The sequence below is a fragment of the Saimiri boliviensis genome, chromosome 21 (assembly GCF_048565385.1).
Source record: "Saimiri boliviensis isolate mSaiBol1 chromosome 21, mSaiBol1.pri, whole genome shotgun sequence".
NCBI lineage: Eukaryota > Metazoa > Chordata > Mammalia > Primates > Cebidae > Saimiri > Saimiri boliviensis.
The window spans coordinates 10,563,872-10,585,880 of NC_133469.1; the positions used below are offsets into that span (position 1 = coordinate 10,563,872).

General features: G+C 41.8%; 2 protein-coding genes across 5 annotated transcripts in view; one reads left to right on the forward strand and one right to left on the reverse strand.

Annotated features, from left to right (window-relative positions):
• Positions 1 to 19,306, reverse strand: part of XPNPEP3 (X-prolyl aminopeptidase 3) — a 64,375-nt gene extending 45,069 nt beyond the window's left edge. The window contains exons 1-2 of one of the 4 annotated variants that reach the window (XM_039463259.2): positions 19,137 to 19,306; positions 11,378 to 11,494 (exon numbers count right to left, since the gene is read on the reverse strand). In XM_039463259.2, the coding sequence (XP_039319193.1) occupies positions 11,378 to 11,494; positions 19,137 to 19,200 (181 nt within the window). In that variant the 5' untranslated portion in view covers positions 19,201 to 19,306. The other 3 variants (XM_074390884.1, XM_039463260.2, XM_074390885.1) reach the window with 3 other exon arrangements.
• A 91-nt stretch (positions 19,307 to 19,397) lies between these two features.
• The window catches only part of ST13 (ST13 Hsp70 interacting protein), a 36,649-nt gene continuing 34,037 nt past the window's right edge, over positions 19,398 to 22,009 (forward strand). Inside the window, exon 1 of the mRNA XM_039463036.2 lies at positions 19,398 to 19,936. Within this exon, the coding sequence (XP_039318970.1) occupies positions 19,827 to 19,936 (110 nt within the window). The 5' untranslated portion in view covers positions 19,398 to 19,826. The remainder of the gene's footprint in view (positions 19,937 to 22,009) is intronic.

Sequence of the window (22,009 nt, forward strand, 5' to 3'; positions counted from 1 at the left end):
TTGAATTTTAAAAAGGTAACTATTTTACTTCCTTATATACATACACCCTATAGTTGTATATAAATGAAGACTGAATTCTTTCAATGTTTTTCCCTCTTTCCTTCATCCTATGGCTCCTTACTCCTATTCCCTCCTACTCACATCAACACCTTGACCAGGTTTGTAATCTAGTATGTATCTTTTCTGAGTTTTCTCACCACTCACATGGTCATACATACACACACATGCATTTGGGGCTTTTTGGGTCACTAGTATTTTACAAAACGGGATACTACACACTCTTCTGTATCTTCCTTTTCTAACATAATAGGTCATGGAATTCTCTCCCTTCAAGTCATCAATTCATTCTGCTTGATGCCTCCATGCCATTTCTTGGGGTAAATAAACCTTAACTTATTCAGTCATTTCTATACAGTAGGAATTCAAACAGTTTTCAGCTTTTTACTGCTGTTATATCTTAGTGCTTTTATGTCCTATGTACTGGTGCTTTAATTACTATGGGGATAGTCCCAGGAGAAAAACTGGTCAAAGATCTTTGAATTTCCTTAGTATTCATGTTCAGTACATGATTACCTTAGAGCTAATTTTTTTTTTCTTTGTCACCCAGGAGGGAGTACAGTGGCACGATCCTGGCTCACTGCAACTCCACCTCCCGGGTTCAAGCGATTCTCGTGCCTCAGCTACCCAAATAGCTGGAATTACAGGTGTATGCCGCCAGGCCTGCCTAATTTTTGTACTTTTGTTTATTTATTGCTACTATTTTTATTTTTTTTTTGAGAGTAAGTCTTGTTGTGTTAACCAGGGTGGAGTACAATGGTGTGATCTCAGCTCACTGCACCCTCCAACTTCCGGCTTCAAGCGATTCTCCTGCCATAGCCTCCTGAATAGCTAGAATTACAGGCGAGCACCACAAGGCCTGGAGAATTTTTTTATTTTTATTAGAGATGAAGTTTCACCATGTCGGCCAGGCTGGTTTCAAACTCCTGACCTCAAATTATCTGCCTACCTAGGCCTCCCAAAGTGCTGGGATTACAGGCGTGAGCCACTGTGCCTGGCCTAATTTTTGTATTTTTAGTAGAGATGGGATTTTGCCATGTTGCCCAGGCTGGTCTCGAACTCCAGGCCTCAAACAATCTGCCTGCCGCAGCTTCCCAAAGTGTTGGGATTACAGACGTAAGCCATGTCCCCTGGCCTAGGATCTAACTGTTTTATCTATGTATAATTTATCTTACCAGCAAATTCTGTAATTTGTATTCGATTAATATTAATTTTTATTTAACTTTTCAGACATCTACAATAGAAACAAATTTATGTTTCTGTTGATGAGTTGGCAAGAAATAAGAGAAAGGACTAAGTGAAGGCCTTAGGAGCCAATGTGAAGCCAACTGAAGCAACAAAATGGGGCCAAGAAGAACTCATATCACATTTTTTTCTTTCAAGATTGAGCTGGCTAAGAGTCCCCTAGGATTCTCTGGCAGAATACTGAACTTTGTACTAGAGCTGACTATCTCCTTGATAATTATTCATGTTTAGTCTGCCACTGTTATTCAACACTGAAAATTTCCTAATTTACTCAAGTAGTAAATACTCTTACAAAAGCAGAGGCTGGTTATAACTGGTGAATTACGGACCTTTCCTTTATTTCACCTTTTTGTTTTCTTCCTTTCCTGAACTTTGCTTTTAGTTATTTCACAGCTATAGTCCATAAACTAAAAAGGAATTAAAAAATCAGCCGGGCTCAGTGGCTCACGCCTATAGTCATAGCACTTTGGAAGGCTGATGAGGGCAGATCACCTCTCGTCAGGGGTTTGAGACCATTCTGGCAAATATGGTGAAACCTTGTCTCTACTAAAAATACCAAAAATTAGCCAGGTATGGTGGTGCATGTCTGTAGTCCCAGGAAGTTGGGAGACTGAGGAGGGAGAATTGTTTGAACCCAGGAGGCAGAGGTTGCAGTGAACTGAGATGGTGCCACTACACTTCAGCCTGGGTGACAGAGTGAGAATCCCTCTCAAAAAAAAAAAAAAAAAAAAAAAAAAAAAAAAAAAAAATTAAAAAATCAATTAATTGCCCAAACACAGTGGCTCACGCCTAAAATCCCAGCACTTTGGGAGGCCGAGGCAGGTAGATCACTAGGTCAGGCGTTCAAGACCAGCCTGGCCAAGATGGTGAAACCATTTCTACTAAAACTACAAATACTAGTCAGACACAGTGGCAGGTGCCTGTAATCGCAGCTATTCAAGAGGCTGAGGCAGGAGAATCTCTTGGACCTGGACAGCAGAGGTTGCAGTGAGCCGAGATCGCACCACTGTACTCCAGCCTGGGTGATAGAGTGAGACTCTGTCCCCCCCAAAAAAAAAAAAAAATCAATTCATTTTGTATTTTTTTTTAATTTTAGAAGAAAATTCATAACAACTTTATGTGTTAGCTCTCATTTTCATTAATAACAATATATATTGACATGTATCAGGAAGTTACTTCTAAAAAAAGAAAATTATTTGGAAATCAAAGCAGAATAAAAGAAAAAACTATCTTTAATACCCTTCAAAGCATTCCTCTGTTCACGAAATCCAATTTCAAACAAATCACTACATGAGAAATATTTAAAACACTGGTTATATTTTCCCAAGCCTATTAATCATCAACACTATTGAGTTATCATTAACTAAATGCTTCTAAACTTCTTTTTCTTTTTTTTTTTGAGACGGAGTTTTGCTCTTGTTACTCAGGATGGAGTGCAATGGCGTGATCTTGGCTCACTGCAACCTCCGCCTCCTGGGTTCAGGCAATTCTCCTGCCTCAGCCTTCTGAGTAGCTGGGATTACAGGCAAGCGCCACCATGCCCAGCTAATTTTTCTTGTATTTTTAGTAGAGACAGGGTTTCACCATGTTGACCAGGATGGTCTCGATCTCTTGACCTCGTGATCCACCCGCCTCGGCCTCCCAAAGTGCTGGGATTACAGGCTTGAGCCACCGCGCCCGGCCTTCTTTTTCTTTTTGAGACAGAGTCTCGTTCTGTCATCCAAGCTAGAGTGCAGCAGCATGATCTTGGCTTACTGTAACCTCTGCCTTCCAAGTTCAAGCAATTCTGCCTCAGCCTCCTGAGTAACTGGGATTATAGGTGTGCACCACCATGCGCAGCTAATTTTTGTATTTTTAGTAGAAACAGGATTTCACCGTGTTGGTCAGCCTGGTCTCAGACTCCTGACCTTTAGATCCACCATCCTTGGCCTCCCAAAGTGCTGGGATTACAGGCGTGAGCCACTGTGCCTGGCCATGCTTTTAAACTTCTAAAATCTCAAAGCAACAAAGCACCCTCCATCACAAGAAAAACAAAGAAAATTTTTTTTGAGACGGAGCTTAATCTTATTGTCCTGGCTGGAGTGCAATGGCACAATCTTGTCTCACTGCAACCTCCGCCTCCTAGGTTCAAGCGATTCTCATGCCTCAGCCGCCCAAGTAGCTGGGATTACAAGCATGTGCCACCACGCCTGGCTAATTTTTTGTATTTAGTAGAGACGGGGGTTTCACCATCTTGGTCAGGCTGGTCTTGAACTCCTGACCTCAGGTAATCCACCTGCCTCAGCCTCCCAAAGTGCTGGTATTACAGGTGTTAAGTCACTGTACCAGGCAACAAAAAATGTATTCAAGGAAAAAGAAACCTTTTCATTTGAAGGAGGTTAAAAAAAAAAAAAAAAAAAAAAAAAGATGTGATAAAGCAATGAACTTTAAACCCTAGGAGTAAACTTGGAAGGTGTTATGGCCTTTGATCACAGAACTAAATTATAGTCAATCTGGCCTGAATTTCTATCTGAATAGACACTCTGGCAGCTTTGTGAAATTATAAAGAATTAAGAAACAAAGTCAGCATTTTATCATGTGGAACCATTTAAGAATGGAAAGGCTCTTCTAACAAGTTTATTTAACCAATCAAAAGTCAAGATATTGGAAGCTGGACTCTGCAAGGTCTCACTATCAGTTCTGAGATTCTGCAGCCAAGAAGGAAAGCTCTTCCAGGACACTTAGGATCGTGCCTCTCAAGGGAAAAACAATAATGTTCTTCATATTTTACCAGCTACACAAAACACCCAGAAAGGAAGGTATAACAAAGACTGAATATGGATGAAATGATATGGGTCTTTGCTACAATCAAGGTATGTATTTTAATTATTTCCTGAGACTAACTAGATTAGGATTTTAACATGGTCTGATTTTAAAAAGAAGTCTACTTAACATTAGATAGTTTTCACAGCATATAAAGAAGTAATTCATAAACTATTACTGTGCAGTTGGAGAATGGGGAGAAAGAAAAAGCTAGTGTTTCCTTTATAATGTAAAACAGACTTCTCAGAAAAAATGCAATGACCAAATAAAAAATACTGTAAATAGATTTGCACATATTAAGCAAAACTAAACAAACAGAAAGGTTACATATACATATATTACCATTCTGTATGATTCCACTTACGTGAAGTCAAGAAAAGGCGAAACGGTCTATGATGACAGAAACCAGAAGAGTGGTTGCCTATGAAAGTGGGAACTAACTGGAGGAGCATGGGGGAACTTTTCAGGACAATGGAAATGTTCTATATCTTGACTGAGCTGTAGGTTACCTTTGTTAAAGCTAGAACGGCATATGTGTATGAAATTCACTGCATATGAATTTTATCTTATTTTTAAAAAGAATACTACTCTCCAAACTTGAAATAACTTTTTTTTTTCCTTTTGAGATGGGGTTTTGCTCTTGTTACCCAGGCTGGAGTGCAATGGTGCGATCTTGGCTCACCACAACCTCCGTCTCCTGGGTTCAGGCAATTCTGCCTCAGCCTCCTGAGCAGCTGGGATTACAAGCACGCGCCATCATGCCCAGCTGATTTTTTGTATTTTTAGGAGAGACGGGGTTTCACCATGTTGACCAGGATGGTCTCGATCTCTTGACCTCGTGATCCACCTGCCTCGGCCTCCCAAAGTGCTGGCATTACAGGCTTGAGCCACCGCGCCCGGCTGAAATAACTTTTATACTAAGACTTCTCTAAGTTGGATGTCTTATAAAATGCAACAATAAGATACTTTAAAAAATATTTCCAGGTAGTATTTTTTGGCATAGGTATTATGCACTGTTCTGTGGTTGAAAGTGTGGACTCTGAGTTAGGTTTCTGTGAGTTGGAATCCTGGCTTAGTAGCTCACTGAGTGACTTGGAAAGAGCTACCAAACTTCTCTGTGCCTCAGTTTCTTCATGTAAAATGGAAATAACAATAGCACTGACTTCACAAAGTTGTGAGGGATAAGTTAATAAAACACTTAGAACAGTAAGCACTACATAAGTATTAGCTATAATTATTACCAAAATAAAAAATTTACACTTGGAACTGGTTGTCATCTTGGTAATCCAAAGCCAGAAAGGACCTGAGAAGAGTAAAATTTACATGGACAACCACTATTATGACAATAAATGAGATCAAAATAATTATTCATGTAGAAGACCTGGAAGTCTTTGGCTTTTTCACATATTAGGAGTGTCCACTGACCATGCAGAAACTTTTAATTATTATTCATTTCTTCAGATAGCTCCTGATTCCTGCCTAGAGTTGATTCTTTTTTTTTTTTTTTTTTTTTTTTGAGACGGAGTTTCGCTCTTGTCACCCAGGCTGTAGTGCAATGGCGCGATCTCGGCTCACCGCGACCTCCGCCTCCTGGGTTCAGGCAATTCTCCTGCCTCAGCCTCCTGAGTAGCTGGGATTACAGGCACTCGCCACCATGCCTAGCTCATTTTTTGTATTTTTAGTAGAGATGGGGTTTCACCATGTTGACCAGGATGGTCTCGATCTCTCGACCTCGTGATCCACCCGCCTCAGCCTCCCAAAGTGCTGGGATTAGGCGTGAGCCACCGCGCCCAGCCCTAGAGTTGATTCTTGCTAATCTTCACCTCAGGGTTTCTCAGTGTTAATGAGGACTACACACAAAGGTAAAAAAGAGAAATACAAAGTCATTCATTCATTCATTGAGACAGTCTTGCTCTGTTGCCTAGGCTGGAGCACAGCAGTGCAATTTCAGCTCACTGCAATCTCTGCCTCCTGGGTTCAAGTGATTCTCATGCCTCAATCTCCTGAGTAGCTGGGATTACAGGCATGCAACCCCATGCCTGGCTAATTTTTTAATTCTTTTTTTTTTTTTTTTTAAGTAGAGATGGAGTTTTGTCATGTTGGCCAGGCTGTTCTCAAACACTGGGCCTAAAGCAATCCGCCCACCTCGGCCTCCCAAAGTGCTGAGATAATAGCTGTGAGCCACTGTGCTCAGCTAAGTCACTTATTTTTAATTTTCTAGTATTTATACTACATAAAAACGTTACTATATTTCAAGATTTTCTATTGCTCCCTAGGGCTTAAAAACAAAGAAATCCTCTATAATTCTTCACTAGATGGCAGTTTATAGATTATTGGTATAATGGCATCTTGAAATGGTTTGTCAATATGTATTAGACATGTAAGTAAAAAACAGGTTTATTCAGCCGGGCTTGGTGGCTCAAGCCTGTAATCCCAGCACTTTGGGAGGCCGAGGCGGGTGGATCACGAGGTCAAGAGATCGAGACCATCCTGGTCAACATGGTGAAACCCCGTCTCTACTAAAAATACAAAAAATTAGCTGGGCATGGTGGCGCGTGCCTGTAATCCCAGCTACTCAGGAGGCTGAGGCAGGAGAATTGCCTGAACCCAGGAGGCGGAGGTTGCGGTGAGCCGAGATCGCGCCATTGCACTCCAGCCTGGGTAACAAGAGTGAAACTCCGTCTCAAAAAAAAAAAACAAAAAAAAAAAAACAGGTTTATTCATCTATAAACTTATTTACATAGAGACTACATTCTCTACTCTGCATTAAAATTGAATCAGGAGACAAAGACACGAGGAAAACATATAATCAGTTACATAAGCTAGCCTGGGCAACACAGTGAGAACCCATTTCTACAGAAATTTAAAAAATTAACTGGGCATGGTGGATTATGCCTGTAGTCCTAGCTACTTGGATACTGAGGTGGGAGGATCGCTTGTGAGGTTGAGACATGAGATATGATCATGTCACTGCAGTTCAGCTTGGGAGAGAGAGCAAGACCCCATCTCAAAAAAAATAAAAATAAAAAAATTCAGTTACATAGGTATGTTGAGTGAGAAAAGAAAATGTATTACTTTATAAGAACAGGTAGGCTTCATGGTGAAATACAGAAAAAGTAGACCTTGAACTTAAATTTAAAACCTATAGGATATAAAACTTTTAGTCTACTATTCTATCAGGTGCAAGCTATTTAAAAAGTATTTTGAAATGGTTAAATGTAATGTCATCACTTAATTGACGGTGGTGATGAAGATAAAGATGTGAATGAATTTAAGGACTGAGTGACTGGGGATGAGACTACAGAAGCATGGGGAAGGCACATTCTCTGCTTCAAAACACCGCTGACAGCCACAGATCTGGCTTGTCCCCTTAAGGCATCAGGAATCTCAGGCACCTAGCTAAATGAGTACCCACTAAGTTAGTGGTGTTCATGAGAAACACCTGGGGAACTCTTCAAAATACAAGTTCTGGTCAGACATGGTGTCTCATGCCTGTAATTCCAGCACTTCTGGGAACCAAGGTGGTAGAACTGCTTGAGTCCAGGAGTTCAAGACCAGCCTGGGCAACATAGTGAGACCTTATCTCTATAAAAGATTCAAAAATTAGTTGGGCACGGTGGTACATGCCTATAGTCCCAGCTATTCAGAAGGCTGCGGCAGGAAGACTGCTTAACCCTGGGAGATCAAGACTGCAGTAAGCCATGATCTCCATGAGCACTGTACTCCAACCTTGGAGACAGAATGAGAGCCTGTCTTAAAAAAACAAAAACACATGTTCTAAACCCTCCCTTTGAGATTCTCATTCAATAGCTCCATAGGGTCCCAGCATGTATTTGTATTTCAAAAATGCTTATCCAACCATCTAGGCAGATCCAAACCACTTTCAATTTCTGTTATTACTTGATACGTTTTATTTTCAAAATTCTTCTGGGATAGGGTATCACTCTGTCACCTAGTCTAGAGTGCAGTGGTGCAATCATGGCTCACTACAGCCTTGACCCCCTGGGCAAGCATCATTTATTTTTTTTATTTACACTAGAGTACAGTGGTGCAATCATGGCTCACTACGGCCTTGATCTCCTGGGTTCAAGCATCATTTTATTTATTTTTCTTACTAACTCCCCAAATTGGCTATCAAGCATTATTTTAAAAGTTTAAATGGTGGTCTGGGCGCGGTGGCTCATGCCTGTAATCCCAGCACTTTGGGAGGCCGAGGCAGGTGGATCACGAGGTCAAGAGATCGAGACCATCCTGGTCAACATGGTGAAACCCCGTCTCTACTAAAAATACAAAAAATCAGCTGGGCATGGTGGCGTGTACCTGTAATCCCAGCTATTCAGGAGGCTGAGGCAGGAGAATTGTCTGAACCCAGGAGGCGGAGGTTGCGGTGAGCCGAGATTGCGCCATTGCACTCCAGCCTGGGTAAAAATTGCGAAACTCCGTCTCAAAAAAAAAAAAAAAAAGTTTAAATGGTATAAAAATCTTACCACCAACAAAACAAAATCTTTCGCTTTTCGATATTATTGAAATCCACCATATTTAACAACTTTTAAAAATAAAATGCAGGCCGGGCGCGGTGGCTCAAGCCTGTAATCCCAGCACTTTGGGAGGCCGAGACGGGTGCATCACGAGGTCGAGAGATCGAGACCATCCTGGTCAACATGGTGAAATCCCATCTCTACTAAAAATACAAAAAAGTAGCTGGGCATGGTGGCACGTGCCTGTAATCCCAGCTACTCAGGAGGCTGAGGCAGAATTGCCTGAACCCAGGAGGCGGAGGTTGCAGTGAGCCGAGATCCCGCCATTGCACTCCAGCCTGGGTAACAAGAGCGAAGCTCCGTCTCCAAAAAATAAATAAATAAAATAAAATAAAATAAAATGCATCCCTTGCTCAAGGGACAGCACAATTAAACTATCACTGAAAGATAGGCAGCTGACTTAGAAACTCTTAAGGGAAAAAGATTTCGGAATTATTATCTATAAACCACTCTGGAACCAATCTTTTCATCATTTTAAATATTATATTGACCATAACTGTATTGTCTCTGCCATTATATTTATTTATTTTTTTCTTTTTCTGGTGATGGAGTCTCACTCTGTCGCCGAGGCTGGCATGATGATGCCAGTGGCGCAATCTCAGCTCACTGCAACCTCTACCTCTCAGGTTCAAGTGATTCTCTTGCTGTGGCAACTTCTGGAGTAGCTGGGACTACAGGTGCGTGCCACCACGCCTGTCTAATTTTTGTATTCTTACAAATACAAATATGGGGTTTCACCATGTTGGTCAGGCTGGTCTCGAACTCTGGGCCTCGTGATCTGCCCGCCTTGGCCTCCCAAAGTGCTGGGATTATAGGTGTAAGCCACTGCACTTGGCATATTTTTTATTTCTATTTTATTTTATTTTTGAGACAGGGTCTTGCTCTGTTGTCTAGGCCGGAGTGGAGTGCCACCATTTCAGCTGACTGCAGCCTTGACTTCCCAGGCTCAAGCAATCTTCCTACCTCAGCTTTTTAAAGTGCTGGGATTACAGGCATAGCTAGGACTATAGGCATGTGCTACTACACTCAGTTAATTTTACTTTTTTGTAGAGATAAGGTCTCACTATGTTGCCCAAGCCCCCCAAAGTGCTGGGATTACAGGTGAGTCACCACACCTGGCCCCTTTTAATTCTTCTCAAAAATTTACCCGTCTTCACCCTACAATCATTTTAACACCGGCACAAGTTTTGCATCTCTAGAAGGAAAAAAGACAAATGATTAATTCTTTTGATACTTCTGTCTGCAAAAAAATGTGTACCTAATGGTATACCTCATAGTTTAGGGTTTAAAACCTAATAATTCTGTTTTAAAATTCCATCTACTTCCATTCCTTCTCACTTACCCTAATATCCAAAATCCTACATTTAGGAAAGTAAAACTAGGACAGCCATCCCTTTTACCCCAGATATTCACATATGTATGTATATGAACACATATCTATGCATATTTATTTATATTCACTTATAGTTAACATGCACTTAAGATATAGAGGAAAAATGTCTAGACAGAGAGGCCATTATCCTGACAATATAATTACTAGGTTTGAGGCCTAGAAAATGCAGCTTACCATGTAAAAATATCTCACCACAAGAAATCAATGATTTTCAAAGCTTGAAAACTTACTATCAATTCTACTTAAAAAAAAAACCAAGGCTACAGGTAGGTTGACAGGGTAGAGAAATACTAAAATTAATACCAACTGGGTTGCTATTAAGCTTACCTTACAGCTTTGAAAAACTCTGATTTCTTGTGGGTTTCAGTGGTGAGCTGCATTTCCTTAGTCTCAGCAGACTTCCCAGCAGGAATTCGAGTCTGATGAAAAATCAGCAAAAGGAAGCCCTCACTGAGAGACATACTAATAATATCATTCACTGAGTGGAGACAGTGAGAAAGTAACATTTCTAAAGGCAAATTTACATTAGTAATATATATGCTTATACAGCAAATAGAGATTTAATTTCTTATGGCAGAAAGAACAATTAATTTTCCTTGAAAACCTGACCTTTTTCTACAAAGTGTGTGCTTTTACCCTGCCTAACCTCTTTGAGATATTCATTAGTCATAGTTCACCCCTTAAATGCCTTTTATCAAAACAAAAAACCTTTAGGTCCAAATTTGGGCAATAGTTATAGGACATCTCTGGCAGCAACACTGGGATCTTATAGCCGAAATAAAATTAGCAAAACAAACCTTTGTCAATTTTTTGCATCACCTTTATCAACTGGGATACTACCTCTCAAATCTGTGACAAACAGATCTGGAAATCTTGCTTAATCTACATAGACACAGGTTAACATCATAAAGTAAGTATCTGACAATTTGAAGAAGAACATGTTTTCTAAAATGTCTTTAACACAGTAATTCATAATAGTATACAGTTCTAAAAACTGACTTAGAAATAGAACTTTGCTTTTAAAACATCCTGAAATATGTACCTTTCATTAATTATTCTGAATTATAAGGTTTATCCTATTTAAACCTTGTTCTAGACTAGTACTAGCAATAAAGCACCAGTAGCCACATGTAGTTATTCAAGTTTAAATTTAAATTAAGTAAAATTAAAAGTTAAGTTCCTCAGCTGTACTAGCAACCTTATTAGTGTACAATGGTCATGTGAAGGTTAGTGGTTACCTTATGGAACAGTACAGGTCCAGAGCTTATTGAAAGAAGTTCCACTGAATAGCATTGCTCTAGACAGAACCTAAATGAAAGGCAGTATAGTTAAAAGGCCTTACCTGGTCTGAGGAGGTGTGGGTGTGTAAAGGGGCTGGGCTGGCCTAAGTATCGGTGTGGAATCCTCCTTTCTGGGACAGGCTGGAGGGAGTACCTTCGCTGTGAACACAACATACATCCTGAAAGAAGATTAAAGAGGATGAAATGAAACAACAGATCTAGAAAGTCTTCATGGTATAAATAAACTTACCTATCTCCAGCACTTTAGATGCTTTAGAAAAATGCAAATTAATATTTTCTTCCTTCTCTTATTTATTTATATATTTATTTATTTATTATTTATAAGATGAAGTCTCACTCTTTTGCCCTAGAGTACAGTGGTGCGATCTTGGCTCACTGCAACCTCTGCCTCCTGGATTTAAGCAACTCTTCCACCTCAGCCTCCTGAGTAGCTGGGATTACAGGTGCATGCCACCATGCCTGGCTAATTTTTGTATTTTTAGTAGAGATGGGCTTTTGCCATGCTGGCCAGGCTGGTCTTGAACTCGTGGCTTCAAGTGATCCACCTGCCTCGACCTCCCAAAGTGCTGGGATTACAGGCATAAATCACTGAGCCCAGCCCTCATTTATTTAATACAGAGTCTCACTCTGTCACCCAGGCTGGAGTTAGTGGTATGATCTTAGCTCACTGCAATCTCTGTCTCCTGGGTTCAAGCGATTCTCCTGCCTTAGCCTCCCGGGTAGCTGGGATTACAGATGTGTACCACCATGTTTGGTTAATTTTTGCAGAGATGGGGCTTCACCATGTTGCAGGCTGGTTGAACTCTTTATCTCAAGTGATCCACCCGCCTTGGCCTTCCAAAGTGCTGGGATTACAGGCAAGAGCCACTGTACCCGGCTCTTGCCTTCAATATTTATATGGTCTTTGTTCTGTGTCAGACTCTGTGTTGGGCCCTAAAAAAACAGAAATGAGATCATCTTTACCCTCAGAGACATTTGTCTGCTATAATATTTTATACACATACATACACATACATATATAATAAAGGGATGAATAATGAGCTATGAAAACAGAAGAAATGGGGAAGGGTGCAAAAGGATATCATAGAGATAGCACAAAGCTGTGCCCCAAAACTCAGGAAAAGATAATTAAGCATAAAACTGGGTCCTATAACTCAGGAAAAGATAATTAACATTTTTTATTGAGAATATGTTACACATGAGAAAATACGCACATGCCATCTCATTTAATCTTGGAATGTTAGAGCTAGATAAAATAATTTATGAAAAATGCTTAATCATAGTTGGAGTATAACAAATATTACTATTAGCATTAATTAAAAAATTATTTGTAGATGATTGGAACATGTGCAAAGAAAGACACATGAATGACAAGGCTATATGCTTTGGCCCCAAGTCATATAATTAGTAGCAAAGCTGGTGTGTTAAGTCCTATTTCAAAAATGTCCAATTCATTCATAAGCTTCAAACCTTTTTGCTTAGGAAACCTAATGATTTGAATCTTGCTCCCTTGTCTGACCTAATCCTCAAAAAACATTATTGCAGCCACACCAAGCTACTTGAAGAACCCTGGCTAAATCATTCTGTATCATAATAGAATTTACATTAAAAAAGACAGTTCTCTTAAAGTGGACGTTGCCTGCTTATATGACTACACAAATTCTAAAAACTCAGCTCAAACATCACTTATGCAGGAAGACTGCTCTTATACTTCTCACACTTACTGCTTCTGTTTCAGATGTTTTGCTCAATGCTCCTATAATTTCTACTTTAATACCTTCATGTAATTGCTAGTTTGCCAGCCTATTATGAACAATTGTTGAGAGTAGAGATTATTATTTTATTTTTTTTTTTTTTCCTGAGATGGAGTCTTGCTCTGTCACCCAGGCTGGAGTGCAGTGGCGCAATCCTGGCTCACTGCAACCTCCACCTCCCGGGTTCAAGCGATTCTCCTGCCTCAGCCTCCTGAGTTGCTGAGATTACAGGTGCCTGCCACCACACCCAGCTAATTTTTGTATTTTTAGTAGAGACAGGGTTTCACCATGTTGTTTAGGCTGGTCTTGAACTCCTGACCTCGCGATCTGCCCACCTCAGCCTCCCAAAGTGCTGGTATTACAGGTGTGAGCCACAGCGCAAGTGAGCCACTATGCGATCATTTGTTATTTGCCTTTATTTTCCCAGTGACTTAATTTGGAACGTACTTTGAAGTTAAAAGCCAATGAGTCTGGCTTCTGATTGGACAAAGGATAGAAAAAAGAGGAAATAAGAATAATTCTTGATATTTGGCTTGAACAAGTGAATAAATGGTTGTACCATTACATGAAACAGGAAAGCCGGAGATATTTATTGGAAATAAATTTAATGGAGAGGTCAAATGAGCAGTCTTAATTTCAGGGAGACAAGTACCAGGCTAGATATATAAATTAAGGTGTTATAAGCACACAGATGGCATCTAAATCCCTGGGAATGGGTATTACCCAGGGAGACTGAACAAAGTCTAACACTGTAATATTTTAGTGTGAGAAGGAGCAAAGGAAAAAGGAGGAAAACTAGAACCTGCTGGGCTATATTCCCAGTAAGTTCAAGTATTTAGGGCCAGGCGCAGTGGCTCACACTTGTACTGTAATTCCAGCACTTTGGGAGGCCGAGGCAGGCAGATCACTAGAGGCCAGGAGTTCAGGACCAGCTTGGCCAACCTTGTGTTTACCAAAAAAAAAAAAAAAAATGTGTGGTATTTAGGAAGCTAAATAAACAAGCGTTTTAAGAAGTGGGGAGGACTAGACTGGGTGCAGTGGCTACGCCTGTAATTCCAGCACTTTGGGAGGCCAAGGCAGGCAGATCACCTGAGGTTGGGAGTTTGAGACCAGTCTGACCAATGTAGAGAAACCCCATCTCTACTAAAAATACAAAATTAGCTGGGCATGGTGGTGCATGCCTGTAATCCCAGCTTGGGAGGCTGAGGCAGGAGAATCACTTGAACCCGGGAGGCAGAAGTTGTGGTGAGCTGAGATCATGCCATTGCACCATTCCAGTCTGGGCAAGAAGAGGGAAATTGTCTCAAAAAAGAAAAAGAAAGAAAGGGGGACAGCTCACAGTGTAGCAAGTGCTTCAAAATATAAGGAAGCCAAAAGGGCAACCACAAGATACAGTAACATCAAAGTCTCTGTAGACTCTGGCAATTTTAGCAGAGTATAAAAGATAGAAGCCAGATTGAAGTGTGCCAAGGAGAGAACAGGATGTAAGACAGCACAGACACTGAGATAATATTCTGTATAAGTTTTGCTGTATAGAGGCAAAGAAAATGGCACAGCAGATGGAAGGGAGGCAAGGGATCATCAGAGTGGGGATAACTGCAGAAACAAGTGCTTATGTTACAACTTTACACTCCACTGAAATTAGTTTTCTCAAACTATATTAATTTCTTAAGAGGAGAATGTCCTATTTTCTAGCTTCTCTCTGTATCATAGTGTCAGAGGCATTTGAACCACAGCAACTCTATCCTTGGTAGGCGTTTGGTAACATAAGGCCAAGACTGGCTGGTCTACATTCCCAGTAAGTTAAGGTAGTCTTAATCACAGAGTGAAATAGGAGACTGATACAAAATACAGGTCATAAAAACTTGCTAACAGGATGTAGTAAAGAAGTAGGCAGAAACCCACCAATACTAAGATGGCAACAAGAGTAACCTCTGGTTGTTACTGCTACACTCCCACCAGCGCCCTAACAGTTTACAGATGCCATGCCAATGTCAGGAAGTTACCCTGTACGGTCTAAAACGGGCAGCATGAATAATCCACTTATTGCTGAGGACATAATCAAGAAATAACCATAAAAATGGGCAACAGACTTGGCTGGGTATAGGGGCTCACACCTGTAATCCAAGCACCTTGGGAGGCCCAGGCAGGAGGGTTGCTTGAGGCCAGAATTCCATGATAGTTTGGTAATGTAAGACCTGGCCCCAATGAAATTTTTTTTTTTTTTTTTTTTAAATTTAGCTGGGTGTGGTGGTACATGCCTATAGTCCTAGCTACTCAGGAGGGTGAGGTGGGAGGACTGCCTGAGGCCAGGAGTTTGAGGTTACAGGGAGTTATGATCTTGCCATTGCACTCCAGCTATGAAGCATGTGACGCTGTCTTTAAAGAAAAACAATAAAAAATTAAAAATCTTAAAAAATGGGCAACATGGTAAATTTTATGTAGTATATTTCATCACTTTTTTTTTTTTTTTTTTTTTTTGAGATGGAGTTTTGCTCTTGTTGTCCAGGCTGGAATGCAATGGTGCGATCTTGGCTCACTGCAACTTCTGCCTCCCAGGTTCAAGCAATTCTCCTGCCTCAGCCTCCCGAGTAGCTGAGACTACAGGCATGCACCACCACGCCTGGCTAATTTTGTGTTTTTAGTAGAGACAGGGTTTCTCTATGTTGGTCAGGCTGGTCTCAAACTCCTGACCTCAGGTGATCACCTCCCAAAAGGCTGGGATTACAGGTGTGAGCCACAATGCCCAGCTCAAATTAAAAAAAAAAAAAAAAAAGCCATTCTTACCCTGAATTCCTCAGAGCAGTCTGTAGGTAGGCCATCATGGTCAAACACATTTTACAAATTACTGCTGAACACATCAGTGAATGACTCCACATAGGAAACTTCCTATTTTTGTTCAGAGTTTGCACGCAGAATCTACAAATACATTACTCTAAAATATCACCTATAACTATATTAACTTAGTCACATTGGGAGAAAAACAGATGGGTTACAAATATATCAGATATTCAGCAAATGGTTTGAGTTACATGTCTAGCAGCACCGAAACTCAATCACCTTTGGCCAAATACAAACACAAAATTGGAAAAAAAAAAAAAATTGTATTATCTGTTATTTTTAAATGACAGCCATATTTAAGAGCTCATATTTTGTATCGGTGTTGGATTTTCAGTTGGCAGATCAGACGGGAGGAGGAAACGTCATTTATTCTACAGAAGAGACTGCGGACAATTAGTATTTAAAGTTTATTTTCACAAAATAAAATAATAAAAGCCCAGGATATTTTAAATGCTTCTTATATAAGATGTGATAATTAATAGAGTTCATCTGTTATCATGGAAAATTTGCTATTTTCCAAAAACAAAAGCAAAAACTAGTGTCAGAAAATTTAAGAGTGTAATGACATGCCCTGTAGTCCATTTCTTCATTCTTAACAGAAAAGCCAAAATTTAAACATTTTACTCAATAGCTTAATATTCCTCAAAGGTTTCCCACCATCTAAAGGAAAAAGCTAATTGTTTCTTAATATACAAGGCCTTACACGAGACAGTCGCTAGCTTTTTCCCCCCAACTTGATTTCCTACCAGCTCCCTGTACCCATCTTATGCTCTAGCCCAACTTTTTCCAAAATGTGTTCCAGGGATACCAGTTCAAGACTCATCACAGAAAAAGGGTCCATGGTCAAACACATTTTACAAATTACTGCTGAACACATCTCAATCTCAGAAACTTAGACTATTATGGGCTGGGTGCAGTGGCTCACATTTATAATCCCAACACTTTGAGAAGCTGAATTGAGAGGATCACTTGATCCTACCAGTTCAAGTTTACCCTGGGCAACATGGCGGGACCCCACCAAAATATAAAAAAATAAAAAATAAAATAAACTATCACTTACATTATGAAATGCAGCAATGCAGCATTCTCCAAATGTATTTGATCACAGAATCATTTCGGTGTAATGCCTACTATTCTGTTTGAGAACATATTTCTTTCTTTTTTTTTTTGACACGAAGTTTTGCTCGTTACCCAGGCTGGAGTGCAATGGCGCGATCTCGGCTCACTGCAACCTCCGCCTCCTGGGTTCAGGCAATTCTCCTCCCTTAGCCTTCTGAGTAGCTGGGACTACAGGCGTGCGCCACCATGCCCAGCTAATTTTTGTTTTTCAGTAGAGACGGGATTTCACATTGTTGATCAGGATGGTCTCTATCTCTTGACCTCGTGATCCACCCACCTCGGCCTCCCAAAGTGCTGGGATTACAGACGTGAGCCACCGCGCTCGGCCTGAGAACATATTTCAAAAAAGCTTCTCCCAGGCCGGGTGCAGTGGCTCACGCCTGTAATCCCAGCACTTTGAGAGGCTGAGGCCGGCAGATCACCTGAGGTCAGGAGTTTAAGACCAGTGGCCAACATGGTGAAATCCCGTCTCTACTAAAAATATAAATATTAGCCAGGCGTACTAAAAATACAAATATTAGCTGGGCGTGGTGGCGGGCACCTGTAATCCCAGCTACTCGGGAGGCTGAGTGAGGAGAATTCCTTGAACTCGGGAGGTGGATGTTGCAGTGAGCCAAGATCGCGCTGTTGCACTCCTGCCTGGGCGACAAGAGAGAGACTCTGTTTCCAAAATAATAATAATAATAATAATAATAATAATAATAATAAAAGCTTCTCTGGCCATACTAAATGATTGCAATGCTTAGTACTGGCCATTCCGTTTCAGAGCTCTGTGCCTTTGCAAGTATTCCTTCTGGTAGTATCGCTCCTTTAGTCGGGCTGGTGAGAGCCTTTCAAATAAAAGCAAATTCCAGGTCGGCGCGGTGGTTCACCAAGCAGGGTGGATCACTTGAGGCAAGGAGTTTGTGAGGGCCTTGCACATAAAAGCAAATTCCAGGCGGTGGCTCACCAAAGAGGGTGGGTTGCTTGAGGCCAGGAAGGAATTCAAGATCAGCCTGGCCAACATGGTGAAACCAGGTCTCTACTACACTTACAAAAATTAGCCAGGTGTGGTGGCACATGCTTATAATCACAGCTATCTCGGCAAGCTGAGGCACCAGAATTGCTTGAACCCAGGAGGCAGAGGTTGCAAATGACCAGAGATTGCCACTACACTCCAGTCTGAGCGACAGAATGAGAACTTGTCTCAAAAAAAAAAAAAAAAAAAAAAAAAAATTCCCTTAATTCCATCGAGAGTTACATCTTTCTGCAGCTTTACTATTAGAACTGAAGAAGTTCCGTGAACTTGGTCGATAACTTTTTATTTTTTATAGTAAAAAGTCGATACAATTAACATTCCATTTTAAATGAATTCAAGTATATCAACATAAACATACGCCAAAACATAGCTTTGATGCCAAATATCACGTGTTCTGGTTTATACACTGTTCATATATTGTCCCAAAAAACTCAATACGATCCAATGGCAGATCCGCCTGCAAGGTAAGTGATAGTTTTCACCGATTTAAGCTTTATGTTCATCAGATTAAATGCTCGCAATAGGACGGCCTACAAAAATTACTCCCTTTATTCCTTCATCTTGTCTTTACAAAGAGGACTTTCAAGCCCAGTATTTCCAAACAGGACCTTTTCTAAGAGGAGGTGCTTAAAAAGAATTTGTTATTAAACAAGCTTCCTGTATATTCTGGAGCAAACTCTCATATCAACTATTTGAAAACACAAGAGAATTTTAAGTTGACCTAAGAGAAACAAGAGCTACTTGATGTGAGACACTATGTCACTTAAGTGTGATAGCTGTCACGACTTCGGAGTCCGAGTAACTTGTAAGACAGCCTCTCTGGGGAATGGCACACACTTTTTTTCTTTGTAGTCATTTCGGCTTCACAGACTACCTCAACGGTAGAGAACACATTGGGCCTACCCCTTTCTAGGCGCAGCCGATACAGAAGAAATCCGCAGAGGGTACAGAGGGTTTGGGGAACGGAGGCCCCACCAGGAGAAGGGCCGGCCGAACCAGGGATCGCCTGTGACCAACGTGGGTCCCTCCAAGGGACACCATGGGAGGAGACCTGGAGGAGAGTCTAACCTGAGATGCCGCGGGCGTTTGCTATAGCGGGAACCAGCTTGGGGGCTGAGAGCAGCCAAGGCATGACGGCCTAGCTCGCGCGCCGGGAAGACGAGAGGCCAACGGCCGGGAAAGGAGCCGCCTGTTGCGCCGCGTCGCCAGGAAACCGGGCCAGCCGCCCCTCCCCTTCCGGCGGGCGCCGCTCGAGGGCCTTCTTTAAGCGGCGGCGCAGAATGTGACGTCATGCCCCGGGCTGGGACCGCCCCTTCGGCCTCACGTCCCTTTTTAGGTCCGGGGGTTAAACTCTGCTCAGTGCAGGCGGCAACAGATTGTGCTCTTGGAACTCGGTGCCTGGAAGGGCTGCTATCTCTCGCCTCTTTGAAGGCGCCCATGTCGAGGGTTGCCCCCTCCAGGGAGCTGGTTCCTAGTTAAGAATTTGAGAATGTGTACGCAGAGAGGCAGGCAACAGCACGAACAGCCACGCTTCTAGAATGTTCTAGGGAGCGCGCAGGAGCAGCGCAGAGCGAGTAGGAAGGGGCAAGCGGAGGACCCGGGGTCACGAGACCGTTGGGTGGGAGGAGCCAGCGGTCGGGGAGGTTCTAGTCTGTTCTGCCTCGCGGCAGACGCCCCCTTCTGCGCGGTCACGCCGAGCCAGCGCCTCGGCCTGGAAGCGGGCCGCAGACCCATAGCTTTGCCCACCGCCTCCCGACCATGGACCCCCGCAAAGTGAACGAGCTTCGGGCCTTTGTGAAGATGTGTAAGCAGGATCCGAGCGTTCTGCACACAGAGGAAATGCGCTTCCTGAGGGAGTGGGTGGAGAGGTGAGACCCGGGCCTCAGGACCGTTGTTGGGGTGGGGACACGGCCCCGGGGAAAGCTGGGCTGGAGCTGGCGCAGGCAGGCAGGTGAGGCCGGGTGGCCGCCCCTTCGTGGCTCGCTTTTTGCCCTGGAAAGGGAGGCAGCTTCGAGGGGCCGTAGAGGATCCCCGAGCCTTGGGTGGTACGGGAGCCACGGGGAGCAGGAGGTGGAGCCGGATTCCTCGCACGCTGAGGTTGCCAGGTGTATCTTGGGCGAAATACGGAAACAGAGGACTGCGGATCCGTGGACACTGGAGATGCAAGGCTTAGCTTTTGCGTGGGGTTGTTTTTCTTTTTAGTCTCGTGTGCCCTGCTCAGGTCTCACTGGTACATAGTAGTTCTTTTACGTACTATCCCTTTAAATCGTGTTATAATAATGTAACACTGTCTAGTAAGTTATAAGATTAATAAGAATAAGAATGATAACTGTAAAAATGATTGTCTCTACCTTACAGCGCTTCTGACTGCGTAGGATTATCTTGAGAATCATTTATTATACCCCCGTTACTTGGCAGTGGTATCACACCAAACACTTTTGAGAAAGATGATTATTTTTTCAAGGCCTGGCATGTTTCCAGAATATATTCTTGTCTTTAACTCTAGAGAACTTCGCTACGTGCAAGGAGTTAATTGACTAGGCATCGTGCCGGGTGCTAGGAAACAGTATTAAGTACTTTCTATTTAGAGATACAGACGAATAAATACTAAAAGTTCGTTTTGATATTTACTATGTAATAGAAATGAGCATTTTACATGTTGAAGGAGCACTGAAGAGAGAAAAAGTGAGAGAGAAGTCTTTCCTAAGATGACTTTTAAAACTTATTACTAATGGGGAACTGAAAAGATGACATACAAATTGCACTTCACAGGAATAAATAGCAACTATGCAGACCATTGCGACTTCTAAGAGATGCTACTATAAACGTTATCGATAAAGTGATTTTTGTGTTTTAGAGACAGGCTTTGGCTGTATCGTCCAGGCTACATGCAGTGGAAGCCTCGGATTCCTGGACCCAAGCAATCCTCCTGCTTCAGCCTCCCAGGTGGCAAGCAGTACGGGATTGAGCCACCATACTGGGCTAATTTTTTTTTTCTTTTTTTTTGTAGATATGGGGGTCACCTTAAGTTACCCAGGTCTGTTTTGAACTCTTGGCCCCAGGGGACTCTCCCACCTCCCAAAGTGGTGGTATTAGAGGTGTGAGCCACACCTCACTTGGCCTGTTATTTTTATAGGGGAAGATGAACTCATGATTACCAAACAGTTCAAAGAATATTTCTTAACAACAAGCTGATTCTAAGGAAAAAACTTGTTAAAAATCTGTCAACATTATATATTATATTTATTCCTCTAAGAAGTTTTTCAGTCTTTATCTACCTACCAGTTGTCTAACTACTGTAAGATTTTTACTTAAATGTGAAATTATGAGACCATTTAATAGTATTAATAATAAACTTTATGATTATTGCTAAGAAGCCTGTTTTGCAGACTCCTCAACCGGGAAACGTCAGGGTTAGGAATTGAGGGCTAGATTTTAGTCGTTTTCTCTATTGAGCAACGTGATCCAAAAGCCTTTCTTAAGATATTTGTAACTGTCGGGCATGGTGGCTCACGCCTGTAATCCCAGCACTTTGGGAGGCGGAGTTGGGCGGATCATGAGGTCAGGAGATCAAGACCATCTGGCTAACATGGTGAAACCCTATCTCTAAAAAAAAAAGAAAAAACAACAACAAAAGATATTTGTATGCTTTTATCCCTATTATAGGATAGAACCTGCAGTTAATAAATTGTTCCTAAAATTCCAGGTAAAGTAGATAAATATCACAGGAAGAAATAGCTGGCTTCACTTTAGATTAAGTGGATACAATGTTTTTGTTTCGTTCTTACTAGTGAGGAAGAGGAGGCACAGAAGAAACAATTAAAATATGCCTGGCCAGGTGCAGTGGCTCACGCCTGTAATCCCAGCACTTGAGAGGCCGAGGCTGGCAGATCATGGGGTCAGGAGATAAGAAACCATCCTGGCCAACATGATGAAACCCC